Raw genomic sequence first — 24105 nt, 5'->3', positions numbered from 1 at the left:
GAGTTTCACCCAAAAAACTACAAGCTAAATCTTTCTTCAACATCTTCCTCATAATTATTTAAATGAGGCTGCTGCACATTAGAAGAGCTACTCGGTAGAGTGCAATGCAGAAAAAGAACTGTGAGATGGGGCTTGGCTTGAAGTGCAGCAGCTTTTGCTTCGGCCCTGTTTGATATGCTCTCCAACTTGTATATGCTAAGATAGCAGAGGGGGCGAGGCATTTCAACTCTTCCAAGGTGCACCATCCTACTCCAGATCTGCAGCCCTCGCTAGCATTCACCACAAATCCCATTAGTGTACTTAGTTGTTGCAGTCTCCCTATTCCTATTGGCATAACATCAATTGGTGCATCATTGACATCTAGAACCCTTGGACTGATTAACCCAAGGACACCGCTAGGGAGGCTGTGCAAATATTTACAATTCTTGAGTATCAAAAATTGGAGATTTCTAAGATTCCCTATACTCTCTGGTATCTCTCTTATTGGAGTCTCATGGAGATCAAGACGTCTTAGGTGCACAAGACCTCCCAAGAAAGTTGGTAGATTGTTAATGGTTATTTCACGTAAATTTAGGACCCTTAAACTCCTCAGCTTTTTGAGGAGATCTTCTGGAAGATCGTGTATAAGTGGGGTACGGAAGAATGAGAGGTTCCTCAAGGATCTCTCTTCCACCAATGAGTCCGGCACTATTTCCAATTTTCCATCCACAATTTTCCCATTATTATAAATCTTCTGAGGAAGATCCCACCCATGCCAGAAATATATGAAATAGGGATTTTTTTTTTCTTGTGCTCGTTTATCAAGTAGTCCGCCAGCCTCCTTGCATCATCCTCAATTTTCTCTCCCACAAGATCAGGTTCAACAACAGGAGATGTCTTGCGGCTTATTCCACTCTCATAGCGGTCATCACGAGGATGGACTCCTAAGCTGTTGGTTCCATCTCCCTTCCAAGTTCTCACATTAGTCTTAGCTTTCTAGTTTACTGAAATAAAAATAATACATTCTAGTAGCATAAAAAAAAGTTTGATTGTGGGAACGCTATGTTAGCTAGTCTAACTACCACTAGAACAGAAAAAATGAAACAATCTATTGGGCTCGTACATAAAGAACCAAGTATCGCACCTGCTGCGGCAAAAACATTTAAAATAGGAGAAATGGACCGATATGTTGAATCACGCCTGCCATAGCACAAAATTGATGCAAAAGAAGAGACATGAAACAAAGATGATAATAGATGCATGTAGGATGGGTGGTTTGAATGGGCTTGAGAGCCCTAATTTTTTGAAATGATGTAGGATGGATGTTGTTATCTTGCAGTCACAAGGGTCCTCCTGGAACCAATCCAGCTGGGGATTATTTTGGGCCAGAAAATGTCGAATTGGGTATGGGCTGGATTAAGCATGGATTATAGTAACTTGGAGTAAGCTCGAGACTACATTTAACTTGGCCTAACCCGCCAATTTTGGTATCACTGGGCACAGAATCCATCATAAAAATAGCATCATCATCAAATGAATAACAGCCCAATTACCGGGTCTAACAGTTTGCATATGGTCATATTGATAGATGTATCAAAAGAACTTTTTCAATAGAACATAGACATACAACATGTTTTCTCTATCACAATTTTGTTACATAGACAAGCATGATCTCATGTTTTCGAGTGCTAATTTGCTTTTGAAAAATCTTGTGGAATGCTTGAAGGAATTGGGAGAATTTTGCTGTTACAATAATTAAATTTGAGAACACCGTTGTCCAAGCAGGTGAAAGAATAAAATTGGGAGCACCATCATCTTGCGGTCAACGATCCTTTCTCTGCACGTGATTAAAATCTCAACTCATAATCTCAACAAGGACTTCAGTTTATCTGTCGGGCCTGATAAATCATACAAAAGCATAAGGGTGGGTGTAAAGACAAACAACTTGATAGATCTTTGCTTATCATACGGTATTCAAAGTGAAACTAAGATGAGCAATCATACGGTAGCCAGTTAATGTAAGGAATTGCTATACATGTCATCTGGGGCCTGACAGATTTTTTTTTCTTTCTTGCTAGAGTCCCTGGGTTGAAGTCCTGCACAAAAAGCTATAGATCATGCAATATACACACAAGGATTCCATGTATTCAATAAAAGAAGGCAGGCAAGAAAAGAAAAGAAGAAACGAACTGGTGTCAGATATCGTCTCTTGAAAAGACATGCAAAGAGGATTAGGTATCAGAAAAAAAAAAGGAGCGATTAGGTCATAATATGTACCTAGAAAGGACGAGAATGATGCAGAATATCAAACAGTTGCCGAGTAGTATACCATCCATCCCCAGCTTGCTAAAGCAGCTGCAAAATATGAAGAATAAATTGATGGGCCTATTTGCCAATTATCTTCCATTCATAGCTACAGAAAGACGAATGAAAGGTTACATAGAGGTGGAAACCATTTCTGACCTTTTTCTTGTATAGTCGATTGTCGTTGGCCCATATTTGTTGATTGTTTCAACATGAGATGGTTGTTGTGTCATCGGATCAGAGGCCAATCGGGTAGCCCTCGACGACAGATTCTGTTTTTGAGAGTCAACTTGTGGAGAGAAGGGAAGCACGATTGCTCTTCACCAGCACCTACTAACCAGTCCGGGAGAGACCCTTCTCGATTATGGAGCAGTATGTGCTCCACGGCATCAACACCCTCCACAACCTTCAACTTCTCACAATGATGAATCCTCAGAAATTTTAGTGCCGGAAGGTTCGACACTCTCTCCAAATTTGAGTTGCTAATCAAGATCAATTCTGTAAGAGAGGGGAGGTTTTGTATTTCTCTCAGGCTGTGGGCACCAGCAATGCATAGTTTCTTCAGGGCGGTGGCATGACAGAGGAGGCTCTCCGGTAGAGACCTCAACTTCGGGCATCGATCAATTCCCAATGACTTGAGAGAAGGTAGCAACAATGTTGTCCGGTTGTCCTCCTCCGACTGCCACCACCATTCTTCCCAATTAGGCATGTTTTTAAATCCAAGTTGCTCTAGTTTGGGGAAGTAGGAGGAGAAGCAAGAGTCTGTTTTTTGTCCACCAGCTCTACCACCCGCCAGCACCAAGAATTCGGGCCCGATTCTCAGGACTGCAGAAGCACCATTGATCCAGACGTAATCTAGTTGTGGAAGCATTCCCAAGGGTGGAAGTTGCTGGTATAGAGCACAATTCTTCAGTTCTAGCCTTCGCAGGTTGCGGAACGACGAGGAGGAGGGTGTCATCAACCAGTTGGGAAACTCACGGCCAAAGTAGTCATTGATTCTAAGAATTTCAATGCATGGTGGTGGGCAGAGCTCCTCGAATACCTCCCCTATTCTCCTGATATCTTCCTCCTCGTAATCATTTGCACGAGGCTGCTGCACTTCAGAAGTGTTGTTCGCTAGTGCCCAATGCATATCTAGGTAGAGAAGATGGGGCTTGGCTTTAAGTGTTGCAGCTCTTGCTTCATCCCTGTTCGATACCCTCTCCAAGTTTTGTATAATCAAATACCGGAGCTGGGAGAGGGATTTCAACTCCTCCAAGGTGCAGAACCTCCTGTGTTGATGTCCCTTGTGCTCCTGCTCCCTGTCATCTTCTCCTACTCCAAATATGCAGCCCTCGCTACCATTCGCTACAAATCCCCAAAGTGAATGTAGTTGTTCCAGTCTCCCTATTCCTACAAGCAGACCATCAAGTGGTACATTCTCGACATCCAAAACCCTTAGATTGATCAACCCCACGACACCATTAGGGAGGTTGTGCAAATATTCACAATTCTCAAGGAGCAGGAATTGGAGATTTCTAAGATTCTCTATGCTCTCTGGTATCTCTCTTATTGAAGTATTAGAGATATCAAGAGTTCTAAGGTGCACAAGATCTCCCAAGGAAGTTGGTAGATTGTTAATGGCTGTTTCACGTAAGTTGAGGACCCTTAAACTCCTTAGCTTTCTGAAAAGATATATTGGAAGATCCCGAATAAGTGGGGTATGGAAGAGTGACAGGGTCCTCAAGGATGTCTGCTCCATTATAAAGTCTGGTATGGTTTCTAATTTTTTATCTACAATTGATAAACGACGTAATTTTATCAATGATGATGAGGAGGAGGACGTGATCTTATTTTCAAATGCTCGTGCATCTCCAACGAAGCACTCATCCCCTGCTATATGGTGAGCTAGAGATCGCAGGAGGTCATGCATCCTACAAACGAATTGTTCATAATATATAGGATCTGGCTGTAGGAGGTTCCTTTGCATCAACTCCTCCCAATATCCTTCCGCCACATCTTCCAAGGGTGTATTGTCTTCGGATGTTACAAAGCCCTCTGCAATACAACTTCTGACAAACCGATTTTTAACAATTAGGATGTCCTCGGGAAATAATGAAAGGCAAGTGAAGCACTGCTTGAGAGGAGGTTGTAAATGCTGATAGCTTAAGCACAAAGCACCCATCTCCCCATATGGAAGCTTAGTAAAAGACCATGCTGAGCTAGAAAGGACCTTTTCCCATTCCAATGGCCTTTTTACCTTGGTTCGAAGAAGCCCCCCGGTAGTCCTAAGAGCAAGGGGAAGGCCGTCACATTTCTCTACAATTTTCATTCCTATATCACTTAACTCGTGCATATCTCCTTCCTCGCCTTCCTCAAACACCATGCATCTTGCAAATTAATGACCAACCATCCTCTCGAGACAACTTATCCACCATATGAGTGTATATGGCACCCATCTGTTGAGCAATGTTTATATTTCTAGTTGTTATCAAAATTCTACTGTCTGCCAAACCACTCTGCAAGGGATTTCTCAATAGCTTATCCCATACTTGTGCATCCCAAACATCATCCATGACTACAAAGAATTTTTTGTTCCTAAGTAATTCGCTAAGCATGGGTTCAAGCACTTCCTTCTCCTTGGCCTGTCCAGGATCACCTCCAACTTGATGTATGATGGATCTCAGTAAATCGGACTCCGAGAATTCTTGGGACACGCACAGCCAAATTCGTGGCATTTGGTTGAAGTTGTCCCGAAGCTTCTCGTCATTGTAAATTTTCTGAGCAAGGGTAGTTTTGCCTATCCCACCCATGCCGACAATAGCAAAGACTGGAATTTTTTTCTTATATTCTTTGGTCAACAGGTCCACCAACCTCCTTGTATCATCCTCAATTTTCTCTCCCACAAGATCAGGTTCAACAAGTACAGGAGATGTCTTGCGGCTTATTCTACTCTTACAACGGTCATCATGGGGAGCAGGTGTAAGATGGAGGTCAGCTTTGTCCATGGCAAGTTCATCAAGCCTAAGGTTGAGATCTCTAATTCTATTGCCAATCTCGTGACGGAATCCAACTTTGTGCAAGCAAGCAATGGGAGGGTAGCAACAACGTACCGACTCAGCATAATGAGATGAGGATGAGTTTGAGTTGAGAAGCTTCTCCCCCTCGATTCGGCATTCATCAATGATGTCGTCTGCATCATACATGAGATCTCGCAGCTCGTTCAGCCAAAGGTTAATGGCCTCATCGTCGAAGCGTCTATTCTCTGCATCAGCGAGAACGGCATGCATCCTCTTCAGCCTCCTATGGAACTTCTTGATTTCCTCAGGCACACCCAAGATCTTGGCAGCCTCTTCCTTTCCATAGGTTAATAGCGTGTTACACAAGTTGGAGACGAAGGCATCTGCGATCATGGCCATCCTTTGTTTCTCCAAGTACAAGATGATGGGAGGATGGAGAGTCGGAAATGGTAGTGTACTTCATGCACTCTCCACAAAGACAGCTATTTAATGACTGTTAATACCATTCCATTCGTCCGAAACACGATATGCGATATGGAAGAGCTATTTTCATTACTTTACTCCAAAGATGCCCTAGCTTAGTTTTGGTTTGGTGTAATAGCAGTGATAGTGGGCTTAGCATGGTCCATCGCTTATTTAATTTCAAATGTATTTTTTTTATTTTCTTTCATTTTGGATTTTAGTGTAGGAAGTGGGTCGAGTTTGAAGCTGATGGACAACCGGTGCCAAAAATGCAGAGGACGAACAACCGAATACAAGCTTTCATGACCTCAATGCATGATCTAAGAGCCTAAACTGCAATAATCAGGCGGCAGTGATCAAGAGGCATCGGAACAGGATCAGGGCGATCAGAGATGAGGATGGGCAGCTAGTGGAGGACCCAGATATGATTCGGAGGGTGTTGGAGGGCTTTTTCAGGGTCAAATGGTCTGAGAAGACGGGCACCGAGACTTCAGAGGGTATTGTGCCACCACTGATATGGGTGGCGGAGGAGGATACATCAGCACTGATTAGGCCGGTATCGGAGAGGGAGATTCAGGAGGTGATGTGGTCCCTTGAGGGGGACAAGGCGCCGGGTCCGGACGGCTTTCCATCGTTATTCTTTCGGAGGTACTGGATGATTGTGGGACAGAGTGTGACGGCTGCCATACAGCAGTATTTCAGCACAGCCGTGATGTCTACAGATTGGCAGAGGACCCTAGTCACCCTGATACCGAAGCGACAGGATGCTTCTGAGCCTGGTCACTTTCGCCCGATTAGTCTGTGTACTACCCTGTACAAGGTGATAGCGGAGTTACTAGCTTTGAGATTGAGGGATATTCTATTGAGATTGATCAGCCCGGAGCAGGGGGCTTTTGTGGGAGGGCGGAGTATTACAGATAATGTCCTTATTGCCCAGGAGTTTATCTTTGATCTTGGTAGGGTCTCGAGTAGGAGGAGTTTGATGGGGATCAAGCTTGACATGGAGAGGGCCTATGATAGGATGAGATATGATTTTGTGCACCAGTCTTTGCAGGGGTTTGGCTTTCCTGAGGTATGGATCAGATGGGTTATGGGATGTATCAGAGCCCCCTCCTTCGCTATCCTGGTAAATGGAATGCCATTACGGTATTTTGTGTCTTCTAGTGGATTGCGTCAGGGCTGCCCCCTCTCTTCATTACTGTTTATTATATGCGCAGATGCACTTTCCCGGGCCCTTCGGCATGCAGTGATCTCCCAGGAGCTAGAGGTTTATAGGCCGGTGTCGGAGGCCACACCGATTTCTCATTTGCTCTTCGCCGATGATTGTCTCTTGTTAGCCCGAGCGACTAGGCAGGCTGCATGGATTATTTGGAGGATTCTTCGAGACTATTGTTCAATGTCAAGTCAACGGGTCAACTTATCTAAGTCAGCAATTATTTTCAGCCCGAAGACTAAACTGGCTGTGAAGACCTCCATATTGGAGATTCTGGGAGTGGGAGAGCAGGAGGACACGTTGAGGTATTTGGGAGTGCCGCTCTCCGGTCAGCGTCTACGCAGCAGCGATTGCTCTTCCCTCGAGATCAGTATCAGACACAGGCTGGAGGGCTGGCAGATACATTCACTCTCCATGATGGGCAGGATTACTCTGGTACGGTCAGTTCTTTCCTCGATCCTTGTCTATCTACTGTCTAACTCTCTTATCCCAGTAGCGACAGTGAGGAAAATTGAGCAGATCTACGGGATCTTTATTTGGGGGAGGAACGAAGGTAGGGGAGGCATCCCTCTTATGGCATGGGAGGTTGTATGTCAGCCAACGAGATATGGTAGTTTGGGGGTGTAGTCCTTGGTGGCGAGACGGGAGGTCCTAGCGGCACGGCATCCGCTAGAGTTGTGTTGGAGCCTAGTGGCATGTGGTCCTCACAGATGAGGGCCAAGTATGGCGTCCTAGTGTCTGGGGCCCGTGCTGGACGTCGTCATTCACCAGTCTGGAGGGAGATTTGTGCTAGAGCAGGGTTGGTGTTTCCCGCGATTAGATGGGCCATTGGTGATGGTCGGTCCATTGATGTGTTGGAGGATTGCTGGGTGACGGAGCAGCCTATCAGTAGATTACCGGTTATGGTGGATACGTCGAGGTTAGCTGGCCTCAGGGTCAGAGATTTGATGGAGCCCGGGGGCGATCTTGGAGGGTGGAGTTGATCAGAGAGACTTTTGGGGAGCAGTTGGCAGAAATGATCCTGGCCCTACATGTCCCTGCCCGGGAGGGGCCGGATAGACTAGTCTGGATGCCGTCAGGGCGATCGCAGGTGCGAGCCAGGGATATTCACACGTTCTTGAGCCGAGAGCCAGCCTGGCAGATAGAGGAAGGATGGATTTAGAGGATATAGATTCACCTGCGTGTGGCGCTCTTCATCTGGAAGGTGGCATGGGGCTGCCTACCGACCAGGAGCTTGCTAGTACAGCGAGGTATGAGGATCACTCAGTGTTGTGAGGAGTGTACGGAGACTGAGGAGACGATTGATCATGTTCTTCTGCAGTGTCCCAGAGCTAGGGAGATTTGGCGCCTATCACCATACTTATTACCCCATTCAGTCGAGTCGACACAGGATTTGATTCACTGGCTGAGGGTTTCCATGAGAAGGCCTAGTACTGTTGAGGCCGGCATTTGCTGGATATATTTGGCTTATTCTATTTGGTTGGACAGGAATGCTGGCCTCTTTGAGGGCAGGCGGTTACCCCCGCGGAGGGTGGTGGACAGAGCCATGCTTTATGCGAGGGAGGTTGCTACAGCTGCCATTAGTTTCTCTTCTGAGATGGCCAGGGACACCTGGGGTACTCTTTCCGCTGTCACAGCGTCCAGGTTCGCCCTAGTTTCTTGGGTACCCCCACCCTTTGGTCATCTCAAAGTGAATTTTGATGGTAGTATATCGGTGGACGGGGTGTCAGGAGGAGTTGGCTTTGTCATCAGAGACCATCTGGGTAGACTGATAGCAGCTGGTGGGCGCCGTACGCCGGGACTTACCGCAGTTGGGGCAGAGTTGCAGGCAACCTGGGAGTGTATATCCTATGCGAGGCGGGTACTCCGTGCTGAGCATATATGTCTTAAGGGAGATTCCTCTGTGGTGATCGATTGGATTCGGGGAGTGGACAGATATGGTGATGGTCATCCCCTCATTCGTGAGATTCAGCGATTGGCTCAGGAGCCGAGCGATTTCCAGGCTTCACATGTTTTTCGGGAGGCGAACAGTATAGCAGACTGGATTGCTTCATTTGTTGCCCGGCACTCCGGGAAGATCATATGGACATCTGTAGGATGTATTCCTCCCACCTTTTACTCTTTGCTTTCTTTTGATATGGCTGGATGTACTTAAGTTAGAGCTATATGAAATGCTGTTTTCATCAAAAAAAAAAAAAAAAATAAAAAAATAACATGCCTAAACTGCATAGGGCCATGAAAATGGTTCCATGCATGACCGTTGGACCCAACCCATGTCCTTTGATGTAAGAGCGCCATCAATGAGGTAGGCATGGCTGTTTATTTTCACTGCACCTGCCGGCTACTTTAGGTAAAGTCTTAGTTTGGTATAATATCATTATCAATAGGATAAGAATGATTGATTTTGTGGAGTTATCATTAATTGCCGTCCTTTTGTTTATTATTTTTCAGCTGGTGCAATAGCATCATCTATGGAATACACTTTGTTCCTTTCGGCACTGATTCGCGTGCAGCGGTCGAAACAAGAATACTGTATCCAAAAAATATATTAAAAAAATATGAAAATCCCACAATATGAAAATCCCACAACGTGCTCGTGGATACAGCAGTTGTGACTCGTTCTCCCGATAGGCTCAACATGAAAAAAAAAATAAGTTATAAATAGGTCGAATCGGATCAGATTCTGGATGATTCAGACCTGATTTAATTTTTTGTTTGGATCCTAATTTTGGATTCAGATCCGGCCTAGTTGAAGATCGGATCGAATTCGAATCGAATCTGGTCGAATCTGAGTTGAGTCGGATACAGATCCGGGTAAATTTTTTTTTTTTTTTGCTTTTGGAAAAAAATTTGGACAAATCTAATTTGGTCATATCATAATTATGAGGTGCTGGGTGATCCATGACAAGAAAGACTTGCAATTGACCTCCAGAACGGATGACCAATGACTTACTAACTAAGTCGGTCAATAAGCCGAATTTCATATCACACTATTTTTTATCTATATGACTGATTGGACGGAACTTGGTGTCTCCCGGCTCCCCTCTCACGAGGACAAAAAAATATTCCATTGCAGAAAATTGGCACATGACCCATATTCAGTTCAGCGTTCCCTCACTTTCTCCCTTCCGAAGTTAAAAGAAACAAAAACCAAAAAACAGAAAGAAAAAAAACAGCCAGCTACCGAGACACCAGAGGTATCAACAATGTAATAGATCGAGAGAGAATCCTGACGGGCCGAGGTTCTTTTGGATTCTGCGAACCTATGCTTGTTGCTGTCCTTCCACGCTTGAACCCTATTTTTCTTAGGGCTTTTCTTCCAATAGCACCATGGCCCATACACACACAAAAAAAAGAAAAGACTCCCCCTCTCTCTCTCTACGGGTTCATTCGGATCGGATCGGATCCGTTTGGTAAACCCAGATCCGATTCAGAAAATAATTCGGATCCAATTTTAGAATTCGATCCAGACCCGCGAGTCCTAAAATTCGGATCGGATCGGATCTATGTGGGTCGGGTCACGGATCGACCTGACCCATTTGCAGTCTTAGAAAAAATTATTAAAAATTTAACTTCTATAGCCTAACAATTTTGTTTGTGTTATCATGTGGGGTCGCACATTTAGCTCTTCGAACTTTGAAAGAAGATAGGCTATATATATATATATAGGCTATATATATATATATTATTAAAGGTTTTAGCAAAATAAAAAATAATTTTTTAAAAAAAGAGTTTAAATTTTATAAAAAATATATAAAATATAGAAAAGTTTAATTTCTATCCTCCAATAATTAGAACAATTTTTTTATAAAAATATTTTTAAATTATGAGATAGAATAAGATAAAATCTTTTTTATTAAAAATATAATAAATATTTATATAATTTTTAATAAAAAATAGATATCAAAAATTAAATATAAGTCACAGTAAAATATGCGAGAGAAGCGTCTGCTGGCTCCCACGAGCTCCCATCATGTCCGGAGGACAAAATATCATGTCACCAAGATGGGTCGGAAAAGAAGATGAAATATCACAGTGAGGCCAAGGGGACTTTCGTGGTGGTAGAAGACCACGTTATTCATGCTTTCTGCACACGACATGCGACATGAAAGATGCTCTCCTTCGTGTGGAAGCTGTAATTTATCATTTTTTTAATTAATTTCGGTTTGGTGGAGTAGCACTTGTAGTGGGATAATCATGGTTTCCCACTTATTTTCTATCAAATATATATTTTTTAATTTTCTTTCATTTTTGATTTTTGTGCAGGAAGTGGGTTGGTTTTGAAGCTAAGTGGACCTTGGAAGGCGTTGATGCAGCTTGGTCATGCATGCCAAATGTATAGTCATGATCTATGCACATAACATGTTAGCTTAATTTAGAGTTACGTAACAATCAGTATCAGCTATATTATTTTTTTTTTATCTTGTATCAATGAGTATTATTTTTTTTTATTAGAGTGATCTTGGATCGGCCAGTGATGGAGGGCAAAATGGATCGTCCTACCCAAGCATGGGACCACCCCATCCCAGCCAAGCAGACTTCAGTGTCAAGCAGGCCAGACCTCGGACCTCGCCGAAGGCCGAGCTGACCTTGGCCCCTTCCCACAAATCAAGTTACTGCCATGACCTGCAGTAACCTTCTCTAATGACATAATGACGTCTCGGGTCTGAGCTCGGGATGCCCTGCAGAGTCGACTAAGAGCCGAAGAGGCTCCGTCGACCGTTTGCAAGAGACGACATCCCGGGCTTAAGCCCGGGACGCCCTGCAGAATCGACTAAGAGCCGAGTATATGCTACGGCCTCCAAGCGAGCCCGACCTCGTCCACGGCCGCATCCACGCGCGCACCCATGTGCACCCCTACGCCCGCACACGTGGTCGTATATTACAACCTCACCGTGCCATGCTTTGCTTGCTGGCCACTCCACGACATGTCGACCAGGGGCCATGCTTGCTGTCAAGGGCCATACCCTACCACATCTACGAACGCTATGTCGTTCACAAGAACGGACTACACTATGCGCCTCAAGCAAGCTATGGCTGCATGTCACCTGGCCAAGACCATCTCCTCCCATGATGAGGATGGGTCAAACCTCTGCCACCTGGGCACTTCTCTAGAGGTTATAAATAGCCCGCATCAGATAACGCCTGGATACTTTTGGACCAAATAAGATCCACTCTAACTTAAGCATCGGAGGGCCCTCACAGAAATCACCGATGAGGCTTCGTGCAGGTACGCCAGCGTGCAGGAGGTGACACCCTTTCTCCGTCTCAATCGGCGGCTCCTTCGACTCCTCCGGTGTGGTTACCCTCAGGCCAGATTTCAACCACAACAGTCAGTATTATTTTTCTTTATTAGCGTGATCTTATATCAGCCTATATTATTTTTTTTATGAAGTATGTACATGAATACATATAACCCCCGAGATGATTCGAATATGATGGAATAAATAAATAAAATCATTTTTCTCTTTCTTTTTTCTCTTGTTTTTCTCTTCTTTTGCAAATATTTTAACACGGTATTAGAGCAACCGCTCATCTAATCTTCTGCCAGCATCTCTTTCATTTTTGTTGTGGCTGTCGTCGCCATATTTAGAAGCTTTGAAGATCTCTATTGCCGATTTATCGCTCTCTATTTTCGGGTGGTGAATAGATCATGGCGCAGACTAATTGTTATAAACCTAAGGTCGATTGACTCTCCGCATCTGGTGAGCAATCAAGCAAATAATTTAGAAAACGCAAGTGGAGTTAACAGGAGTCTTTTGGGTAACAGGTCACGTCCTGCATGAAAGCCACCTGGACTATATTTCACTACCTAATCGTTTGGATAAAAGTGGCATCTTTGGCATCAAAAGAAGGTGAATTCACCTACGGATCACCAAATGGTCGCTTTGAGATTCATACAGGTGGATAAATGATGGAGCTCAGAGTGCTTTGAGATCATCGCAATGGGTGATACAACCTCGATCGTAATCATCCAGCCGATCTAGCATGTTCCAATTCGGGGGTGCAAGAATGGGTGCCGGACAGTTTGGTGCATCTAAAATTTCCACTCGCAAAGTGGACAGACACAAGCAGAGGACTTGGCAAAGTGACCCACAAGTTAATCATTGGAAAAGGAAAAGGAGAAAGATAGCAGGGTCAAGCGGGCCACCACCTTAACGCATTGCTGATGGGATCAAGGCTAGATGGATGTTGGCGTGATTGACGTTAGACATAGTGTTGTCTCTTTCCCCATAGTTTATTATTTTAATAGCTCCAAACATTTCTTGGAATCTTGCTAACTATGAAGAAAGGGACCGTTCAAAAAAGAACAAGAGGACATGAGAGAATAAGGTGCAGAAAGCAGATGGAGCACTTCCCCATAGCTCGAGGAGGACAGTGATAAAAAAAAAAAAAGCTGCCACTAAGGTGGGAGCTCAGTGGAACTGGACCTCACTTCTAATCACGTGGTTTCGAGTTCAAAATGCGCGGGCGTCGATTAAATTGTGGAGACTAGATGCTCCCTGCTCGAACACGTGTTTAGAAGGGCTTATTGATCTACTGGTAGCTTCGGTGGTGCCAGGTGTGACGTACTCATACGGTGGGTTCGTGCCGGAGCCCATAGGGATAACCGAGCCGGGCTCACGGATGGAAAGGATATGAGTAAAACCGGCCGGGATGCCCAACACATGGTCATTTCTGCCCGCATCGAATATTCTTCTGGCGGGTTGGGGGCCAGTGGGGGCTGCTACGCAGGATGGACATGTCCATTCCTCCCTCCTTCCCCTTTTTTTTAAAAAAAAAGAAAAAAAAAGGAGGGGTTACATCGCCATCGTAATCTCCGCCAACTTTAGAGAGTACAGATGTGCGTCACTCAGACTCCCTTTGCCTACTTCCTTCCTCCAAAGTCTTCTCCCAACTCCCAAACAAGGCCCATCCTCTCTTTTGCTGGTCATCGTTGATTCCGAGTCCATGATCTATTCCCCACTAATTAATTGTTTTGACGTTGATTCCGAGTCCATGATCTCTGGTCATCGTTGATTCCGAGTGCTCCTGGAACCGATCCAGCGGGGGATTATTTTGGGTCACAAAATGTCAAATTGGGTATGGGCTGGATTAAGCATGGATTATAGTACTTAGAGTAAGCTCGAGACTACATTCAACTTAGCCTAATCCGCCGAATTTGGTACCGCTAGGCACAGAATCCATCATAAAAATAACATCATCATCAAATGAATTACAGCCCAATTATTGGGTCTAACGGTTTTCATATGGTCACATTGATAGATGCATCAAAAGAACTTTTTCAATAGATCATAGACATACAACATGCATGTTTTCTCTATCACATTTTTGTTACATAGACAAGCATGATCTCATGTTTTCGAGTACTAATTTGCTTTAGAAAAGTCTTTGCAATACTTGAAGGAATTGGGGGAATTTTGCTGTTACAATAATGAAAGTTGAGAACACCATTGTCTAAGCAGGTGAAAGAATGAAGTTGGAAACACCATCATCTTGCGGTCGTCGATCCTTTCTCTGCACAAGATTAAAATCTTGATTTTACTAAGTAGTGCCATCGAGAAATCTCAACTCATAATTGTCCATTAATGCAATGTTAGCAACCGGTGGTTTCCGGGATTAGCACCATAGATGGGTAGTTGCTTGTAACAAGACTGCTAGAAGGAAAGCTACTAATGCAATGTAAGGAATTTCTATGCATATCATCTGGGGCCTGACAGACTTTTTTTCTTTCTTGCTGGAGTCCCTGGGTCGAAGTCCTGCACAAAAAGCTAAAGATCATGCAATATGCACAAGGATTCCATGTATTCAATAAAAGAAGGTGGCCAAGAAAAAAAAAGAAAAGAAGAAAAAAACTGTTGTCAGATAGACATGCGAAGAGGATTAGGTATTAGAAAAAAATGAGCAATCAGGTCAGGATATGTAACTGAAAGGACGAGAATGATGCAGAATATCAAACAGTTGCCGAGTTGTATAACATCCATCCCTGGCTTGCTGTAGCAGCTGCAAAATATGAAGAATAAATGGATGGGCCTTTTTGCCAGTTATCTTCCATTCACAACTACAGAAAGAGGACTGAAAGGAAACACAGTGGTGAAAACCATTTTTGACCTTTTTCTTGTACAATTGATTGTCGTTGGCCCATACTTGCTAATTGCTTCAACGTGAGATTGGTGTTGTATCATCGGATCAGAGGCCAATCGGGCAGCTCTCGGCGACAGATTTTATTTTTGAGAGTCAACTTGTGGAGGGAAGGGAAGCGCGATTGTTCTTCACCAGCACTCGCCAACCACTCTGGGAGAGACTCTACTTCTCGATCATTGAGCTGTATGTGCTCCACGGCATCCACACCCTCCACAACCTTCAATTCCTTACAATCCTCAACGTCCAAGTGTTTGAGTACAGGAAAGTTGGACACTCTCTCCAAACTTGAGTTGTGGGCCAAGATCAACTCTATAAGAGAGGAGATATTTTGTATTTCTATTAGGCTGTGGGCACCATCAATATGTAACTTCTTCAAGGCACTGGCATGACAGAGGAGGCTCTTCGGAAGAGACCTCAACTTCGGACAGATATAAATCCTCAATAACTTGAGAGAAGGTAGCAACGATGTTGTCTGGTTGTCCTCCTCCTCCCACCGCCACCACCATTCTTCCCAATTAGGCATGTCTATAAATATAAGATCCTCTAGTTTGGCAAAGTAGGAGGAGAAGCAAGAGTAAGTTATTCTTCCAGAACTGCCATTTGCCAGCAACAAGAATTCAGGTCCGATGCTCGTGACTCCAGAAGCACTCACAATCCAGAGGGAATCTAGTTGTGGCAGCACTCCTAAGGATGGAAGTTGCTGGCATAGAGCACAATTCATCAGACTCAGCCTTCGCAGGTTGCGGAGCGATGACGAGGAGGGTGTCATCATCCAGCCGGGAAACTCACGGCCGAAGTAGCCATTGATTTCAAGCAGTTCAATGCATGGCGGTGGGCAGAGCTCCTCAAAGACCTCCCCTATTCTCTTGATATCTTCCTCCTCGTAATCATTTGCACGAGGCTGCTGCACATCAGAAGAGCTGCTCGGTACTGTGCATTGCAGATATAGAACTGTGAGATGGGACTTGTCTTCGAGTGTGGCGGCTCTTGCTTCAGCCCTGTTTGATACCCTCTCCAAGTGTTGTATTGTCAAACACCGGAGTTGGAAGAGAGATTTCAACTCCTCCAAGGTGCAGAACCTCTCGTGTTGATGTCTCATGTGCTCCTGCTCCCTGCCACCACTCCCCACAAATCCCGTTAGTATATTTAGTTGTTTCAGTCTCCCTATTCCCACAGGCAAACCATCAAGTGGTACATCCCGGACGTATAGACCCCTTAGATTGATTAAGCACACGACACCACTAGGGAGGCGATGCAAATATTTACAACCTTCGAGGACAAGGAATTGGAGATATCTAAGATTCCCTCTGCTCTCTGGTATCTCTCTTATTAGAGTTGCACTGAGATCAAGACGTCTAAGGTGCACAAGATCTCCCAAGGAAGTTGGGAGATTGGCAATGGCAGTTTCACTTAAGTTCAGGACCCTTAAACTCCTTAGCTTTTTGAAGAGATCTTCTGGAAGACCACGAATAAGTGGGGTATGGAAGAATGATAGGTTCCTCAAGGATGTCTGTTCCATTATAAAGTCCGGTATGGTTTCTAATTTTCCATCTACAATTGGCGTAATTTTATCGATGATGATGATGAGTAGGAGGAGGACGTGATCTTGTTTTCAAATGCTCGTGCATCTCCGACGAAGCACTCATCCCCTGCTATATACTGAGCTAGAGATCGCAGGAGATCATGCATCGTACAAACACTTTGTCTAGAAGAAAAAAGGATCTGGCTGTAGGAGGTTCCTTTGCACCAACTCCTTCCAATATCCTTCCGCCACATCTTCCAAGGGCATATCACTAATTTCACTCTTTCATATGTAATGTCGGAGTTGTAGGATATAGTGCACTAATGAATTCCATCTTCACCCACTCTGCTTACACATTTGAATTCTATAAAAGAGGCCAGATGGCACGCCATCTTGTCCATCCACAATCGGTACTATTTCTCCAACATGCAGAATTTGCAGAGTTATGATGCATGCTCGGCCATGGCAAATGCAAAAAGGCAAGTTCCGTGGTGCGGGGGATCTACAAATGACACCCAGGGGTCCAATGATTCTTTGAGTGTTGTAATCTTCAACAAATATTGATGAGATACAAATATGAAGACCTTTTTCTTTTGAGGGGCCAAGGCATACCAGTTGGATTTACATGATAAGAAGGAATTGAGGGGAGGTGGCCATGAGATTGGAGAAGAGGAAAAGAGAGCACTCCAAGCTCGGGATGCAAGTGGGTTAGGTCGGGTCGGGTCATGAGTGACCTCGACTTAACTCGGTTTCTTGTTCAGATCCTAATTTTTGACCTAGACCCAACCCAATAGAAAATCGGATTGGGGTAGGTCGCGTCCATCGCTATAATTTTTGACCTAATAGGTCATTCAGGTAGGGTCGGATTCATGTATAACTCGGACCCAACCCAAAAAATTCAGGTCCGGCTCGGGTTCGGATCGGATTCGATTCGAGTCAATCCATCCATGGCTATTGAACTTGTTTGCAACCTTACGGGCTGCGGCCGGCGAGCCCAAATAATTTTGTAGATGCAGGTTAGGTCGGGTCGGGTCGTAGGATTGAAAACCCCAAATTATCCAAATTTCAAATCGGCCGGGTCGGGTCGGGTCTGAATTTAGTAAACCCAGACCCGACCCAGAAAATGGAATGAGTCCAATTTTAGGTCCCAACCCGGCCCCATGGGTCCTCCAAAATGGGTTGGGTCGGATCACGGTCAACCCGATCCATTTGCAGCCTTACTCCAAGCACTTCACCAGCACCTACTAACCAGTCCGGGAGAGACCCTTCTCGATTATGGAGCAGTATGTGCTCCACGGCATCAACACCCTCCACAACCTTCAACTTCTCACAGTGATGAATCCTCAGAAATTTTAGTGCCGGAAGGTTCGACACTCTCTCCAAATTTGAGTTGCTAATCAAGATCAATTCTGTAAGAGAGGGGAGGTTCTGTATTTCTCTCAGGCTGTGGGCACCAGCAATATATAGTTCCTTCAGTGCGGTGGCATGACAGAGGAGGCTCTCCGGTAGAGACCTCAACTTCGGGCATCGATCAATTCCCAATGACTTGAGAGAAGGTAGCAACGATGTTGTCCGATTATCCTCCTCCGACTGCCACCACCATTCTTCCCAATTAGGCATGTTTTTAAATCCAAGTTGCTCTAGTTTGGGGAAGTAGGAGGAGAAGCAAGAGTCTGTTTTTTGGCCACCAGCTCTACCACCCGCCAGCACCAAGAATTCGGGCCCGATTCTCAGGACTGCAGAAGCACCATTGATCCAGACGTAATCTAGTTGTGGAAGCATTCCCAAGGGTGGAAGTTGCTGGTATAGAGCACAATTCTTCAGTTCTAGCCTTCGCAGGTTGCGGAACGACGAGGAGGAGGGTGTCATCAACCAGTTGGGAAACTCACGGCCAAAGTAGTCATTGATTCTAAGAATTTCAATGCATGGTGGTGGGCAGAGCTCCTCGAATACTACCTCCCTTATTCTCCTGATATCTTCCTCCTCATAATCATTTACACGAGGCTGCTGCACTTCAGAAGTGTTGTTCGCTAGTGCCCAATGCATATCTAGGTAGAGAAGATGGGGCTTGGCTTTAAGTGTTTCAGCTCTTGCTTCATCCCGGTTCGATACCCTCTCCAAGTTTTGTATAATCAAATACCGGAGCTGGGAGAGGGATTTCAACTCCTTCAAGGTGCAGAACCTCCTGTGTTGATGTCCCTTGTGCTCCTGCTCCCTGTCATCTTCTCCTACTCCAAATATGCAGCCCTCGCTACCATTCGCTACAAATCCCCAAAGTGAATGTAGTTGTTCCAGTCTCCCTATTCCTACAGGCAGACCATCAAGTGGTACATTCTCGACATCCAAAACCCTTAGATTGATTAACCCCACGACACCATTAGGGAGGTTGTGCAAATATTCACAATTCTCAAGGAGCAGGAATTGGAGATTTCTAAGTTTCTCTATGCTCTCTGGTATCTCTCTTATTGAAGTATTAGAGATATCAAGAGTTCTAAGGTGCACAAGATCTCCCAAGGAAGTTGGTAGATTGTTAATGGCTGTTTCACGTAAGTTGAGGACCCTTAAACTAGGGGTGGCAAAATAGGACCCGACCCGCCAACCCGACCCGTGTTCGACCCGCCATAAACAGGTTTGGGTTTGGCCTAAACAGGTTCGGGTCGTAAACAGGTTGACCCGTTTAACCTGTTTATTAATTGGGTCGGATACGAGTTTTAGATGTCTGACCCGTTTAATCCGTTTAACCCGTTTAACTATTGGGCTGATAGATGAGAGTTATAGCCCACAAGATAAAGTCCAGAGCCGGCCCAACTCTCCGCCTAGGCCCGATTTCACTCCATAGCCCAATTTCACTGTCTAGGCCCGATTCACTCAGCCCAATTCAGCCCGATTTTAGAATTAGGATTTAGGGTTTGTGAAACATTGAAATGGCGCCGCCGAGCTCTATTCCCTCAGCCCCTCCCCGAGTCTCCTCTCCTCCGAACCTCAAGTCCACCTCCCCATGGCTATTCTCTCCTCTTCCTTCTCCTCCATCCTTTCTCCTCCTCTTCCAAATCGACAGTTCTCGCCCTTCTCCTCCTCCTCCATCTCCTCCACCCTTCCTCCTCCTCCAAATCGATGGTTCTCGCCCTTCTCCTCCTCCTCCTCCTCCTCCCTCTCCTCCACCCTTTTTCCTCCTCCAAATCGACGGCTCCGAAGAAGCCTTATTCCAGATCCAACGGCGTCGAGGTCGTCGGAGACGCGGCAAGGCGGACGCCGCGGGCGGTGCGGGGTGGCGGCTCGGGCGCAGCGGCGACGCCGCGGGCGGTGCGGGGTGGCGGCTCGGGCGCAGCGGCGACGCCGCGGGCGGTGCGGGGTGGCGGCTCGGGCGCAGCGGCGATGCCGCGGGCGGTGCGGGGTGGCGGCTCGGGCGCAGCGGGGACGCCGCGGGCGGTGCGGGGTGGCGGCTCGGGCGCAGCGGCGACGCCGCGGGCGGTGCGGGGTGGCGGCTCGGGCGCAGCGGGGACGCCACGGGCGGTGCGGGGTGGCGGCTCGGGCGCAGCGGGGATGTCGCGGGCGGTGCGGGGTGGCAGCTCGGGCGCAGCGGGGACGCCGCGGGCGGTGCGGGGTGGCGGCTCGGGCGCAGCCGTGGCGAGGGAGGCCGATCGGGGAAGAAGATGAGCAGTTATTTTTTTTTTTTCCTTTACCCTACTGCCTCTCTCTCTCTCTCTCTCGGTTTCTCCTCTCTCTCTCTCTCTCTCTCTCTCTCTCTCTCTCTCGAGTCTCTTCCCCTCCCATCCCGCCGGCCCCCATCTTTTTTTTCTTTTTTTTTTCTTAAACGGGTCTTAAACGGGTCGATCAGGTGACCTGTTTATTAAACAGGTCGGATTCAGGTTGTAATTCCTGACCTGTTTAATAAACAGGTCGGGTTCAGGTTTATAATTTTTTGACCCGATTGGTATCTGACCCGACCTGTTTATGCCTGACCCGACCCGATTGCCGCCCCTACCTTAAACTCCTTAGCTTTCTGAAAAGATCTCTTGGAAGATCCCGAATAAGTGGGGTATGGAAGAGTGACAGGGTCCTCAAGGATGTCTGCTCCATTATAAAGTCTGGTATGGTTTCTAATTTTTTATCTACAATTGATAAACGACGTAATTTTATCAATGATGATGAGGAGGAGGACGTGATCTTATTTTCAAATGCTCGTGCATCTCCAACGAAGCACTCATCCCCTGCTATATGGTGAGCTAGAGATCGCAATATCCTTTCGCCACATCTTCCAAGGGTGTATTGTCTTCGGATGTTACAAAGCCCTCTGCAATACAACTTCTGACAAACCGATTTTTAACAATTAGGATGTCCTCGGGAAATAATGAAAGGCAAGTGAAGCTAGCACTGCTCGAGAGGAGGTTGTAAATGCTGATAGCTTAAGTACAAAGAACCCATCTCCCCATACGGAAGCCTAGTAAAAGACCATGCTGAGCTAGAAAGGACCTTTTCCCATTCCAATGGCCTTTTTACCTTGGTTCGAAGAAGCCCCCCAGTAGTCCTAAGAGCAAGGGGAAGGCCGTCACATTTCTCTACAATTTTCATTCCTATATCACTTAACTCATGCATATCTCCTTCCTCGCCTTCCTCAAACACCATCTTGCAAATTAATGGCCAACCACCCTCTCGAGACAACTTATCCACCATATGAGTGTATATGGCACCCATCTGTTGAGCAATGTTTATATTTCTAGTTGTTATCAAAATTCTACTGTCTGCCAAACCACTCTGCAAGGGATTTCTCAATAGCTTATCCCATACTTGTGCATCCCAAACATCATCCAAGACTACAAAGAATTTTTTGTTCCTAAGTAATTCGCTAAGCATGGGTTCAAGCACTTCCTTCTCCTTGGCCTGCAGGATCACCTCCAACTTGATGTATGATGGATCTCAGTAAATCAGACTCCGAGAAATCTTGGGACACGCACAACCAAATTCGTGGCAATTGGTTGAAGTTGTCCCGAAGCTTCTCGTCATTGTAAATTTTCTGAGCAAGGGTAGTTTTGCCTATCCCACCCATGCCGACAATAGCAAAGACTGGAATTTTTTTCTTATATTCTTTGGTCAACAGGTCCACCAACCTCCTTGTATCATCCTCAATTTTCTCTCCCACAAGATCAGGTTCAACAAGTACAGGAGATGTCTTGCGGCTTATTCTACTCTTACAACGGTCATCATGGGGAGCAGGTGTAAGATGGAGGTCAGCTTTGTCCTAGGCAAGTTCATCAAGCCTAAGGTTGAGATCTCTAATTCTATTGCCAATCTCATGACGGAATCCAACTTTGTGCAAGCAAGCAATGGGAGGGTAGCAACAACGTACCGACTCAGCATAATGAGATGAGGATGAGTTTGAGTTGAGAAGCTTCTCCCCCTCGATTCGGCATTCATCAATGATGTCGTCTGCATCATACATGAGATCTCGCAGCTCGTTCAGCCAAAGGTTGATGGCCTCATCGTCGAAGCGTCTATTCTCTGCATCAGCGAGAGCGGCATGCATCCTCTTCAGCCTCCTATGGAACTTCTTGATTTCCTCAGGCACACCCAAGATCTTGGCAGCCTCTTCCTTTCCATAGGTTAATAGCGTGTTACACAAGTTGGAGACGAAGGCATCTGCGATCATGGCCATCCTTTGTTTCTCCAAGTACAAGATGATGGGAGGATGGAGAGTCGGAAATGGTAGTGTACTTCATGCACTCTCCACAAAGACAGCTATTTAATGACTGTTAATACCATTCCATTCGTCCGAAACACGATATGCGATATGGAAGAGCTATTTTCATTACTTTACTCCAAAGATGCCCTAGCTTAGTTTTGGTTTGGTGTAATAGCAGTGATAGTGGGCTTACCATGGTCCATCGCTTATTTAATTTCAAATGTATTTTTTTATTTTCTTTCATTTTGGATTTTAGTGTAGGAAGTGGGTCGGGTTTGAAGCTGATGGACCATTGAAGACAGCTTGGTCATGCAAACCGGTGCCAAAAATGCAGAGGACGAACAACCGAATACAAGCTTTCATGACCTCAATGCATGATCTAAGAGCCTAAACTGCAATAATCAGGCGGCAGTGATCAAGAGGCATCGGAACAGGATCAGGGCGATCAGAGATGAGGATGGGCAGCTAGTGGAGGACCCAGATATGATTCAGAGGGTGTTGGAGGGCTTTTTCAGGGCCAGATGGTCTGAGAAGACGGGCACCGAGACTTCAGAGGGTATTGTGCCACCACTGATACGGGTGGCGGAGGAGGATACAGCAGCACTGATTAGGCCGGTATCGGAGAGGGAGGTTCAGGAGGTGATGTGGTCCCTTGAGGGGGACAAGGCGCCGGGTCCGGACGTTTTTCCATCGTTATTCTTTCGGAGGTACTGGATGATTGTGGGATAGAGTGTGACGGCTGCCATACAGCAGTATTTCAGCACAGCCGTGATGTCTACAGATTGGCAGAGGACCCTAGTCACCCTGATAACGAAGCGACAGGATGCTTCTAAGCTTGGTCACTTTCGCCCGATTAGTCTGTGCACTACCCTGTACAAGGTGACGGCGGAGTTACTAGCCTTGAGATTGAGGGATATTCTATTGAGACTGATCAGCCCGGAGCAGGGGGCTTTTGTGGGAGGGCGGAGTATTACAGATAATGTCCTTATTGCCCAGGAGTTTATCTTTGATCTTGGTAGGATCTCGAGTAGGAGGAGTTTGATGGGGATCAAGCTTGACATGGAGAGGGCCTATGATAGGATGAGATATGATTTTGTGCAGCAGTCTTTGCAGGGGTTTGGCTTTCCTGAGGTATGGATCAGATGGGTTATGGGATGTATCAGAGCCCCCTCCTTCGCTATCCTGGTAAATGGAATGCCATTACGGTATTTTGTGTCTTCTAGTGGATTGCGTCAGGGCTGCCCCCTCTCTTCATTACTGTTTATTATATGCGCAGATGCACTTTTCCGGGCCCTTCGGCATGCAGTGATCTCCCAGGAGCTAGAGGTCTATAGGCCGGTGTCGGAGGCCACACCGATTTCTCATTTGCTCTTCGCCGATGATTGTCTCTTGTTAGCCCGGGCGACTAGGCAGGCTGCATGGATTATTTGGAGGATTCTTCGAGACTATTGTTCAATGTCTGGTCAACGGGTCAACTTATCTAAGTCAGCAATTATTTTCAGCCCGAAGACTAAACTGGCTGTGAAGACCTCCATATTGGAGATTCTGGGAGTGGGAGAGCAGGAGGACACGTTGAGGTATTTCGGAGTGCTGCTCTCCGGTCAGCGTCTACGCAGCAGCGATTGCTCTTCCCTCGAGATCAGTATCAGACACAGGCTGGAGGGCTGGCAGATACATTCACTCTCCATGATGGGCAGGATTACTCTGGTATGGTCAGTTCTTTCTTCGATCCCTGTCTATCTACGGTCTAACTCTCTTATCCCAATAGCGACAATGAGGAAAATTGAGCAGATCTACAGGA

The 24105-nt window shown here is 45.9% G+C and overlaps 1 protein-coding gene and 1 pseudogene across 3 annotated transcripts; both read right to left on the bottom strand.

Moving 5' to 3' along the window:
* Positions 1 to 807: 807 nt before the first annotated feature.
* LOC103715783 (uncharacterized) lies at positions 808 to 24105 on the bottom strand (annotated as a pseudogene). The gene is made up of 6 exons (XR_016398989.1): positions 21972 to 24105; positions 21518 to 21863; positions 21039 to 21438; positions 17874 to 19085; positions 2257 to 5739; positions 808 to 2075 (listed from the first exon to the last, which is right to left on the bottom strand). The product of XR_016398989.1 is annotated as an uncharacterized LOC103715783 (transcript).
* On the bottom strand, positions 13763 to 17738 carry LOC149768419 (putative disease resistance protein At3g14460). Of its 2 annotated transcripts, XM_089929231.1 has the most exons (3): positions 15070 to 17738; positions 14886 to 14961; positions 13763 to 14717 (listed from the first exon to the last, which is right to left on the bottom strand). In XM_089929231.1, exon 1 carries the CDS (start codon positions 16619 to 16621, stop codon positions 15140 to 15142), a length of 1482 nt encoding a protein of 493 aa, XP_089785357.1. In that variant the 5' UTR covers positions 16622 to 17738; the 3' UTR covers positions 13763 to 14717; positions 14886 to 14961; positions 15070 to 15139. The 2 variants fall into 2 exon arrangements, with proteins under 2 accessions (XP_089785357.1, XP_089785356.1); XM_089929230.1 differs by having other exon boundaries at positions 13763 to 14961.

The sequence above is a fragment of the Phoenix dactylifera genome, chromosome 2, assembly GCF_051530095.1.
Source record: "Phoenix dactylifera cultivar Ajwa chromosome 2, Ajwa_hap1_PhDact_Kaust_v1.1, whole genome shotgun sequence".
Taxonomy (NCBI): Eukaryota; Viridiplantae; Streptophyta; class Magnoliopsida; order Arecales; family Arecaceae; genus Phoenix; species Phoenix dactylifera.
This window is presented reverse-complemented; position numbering and strand designations above follow the sequence as displayed.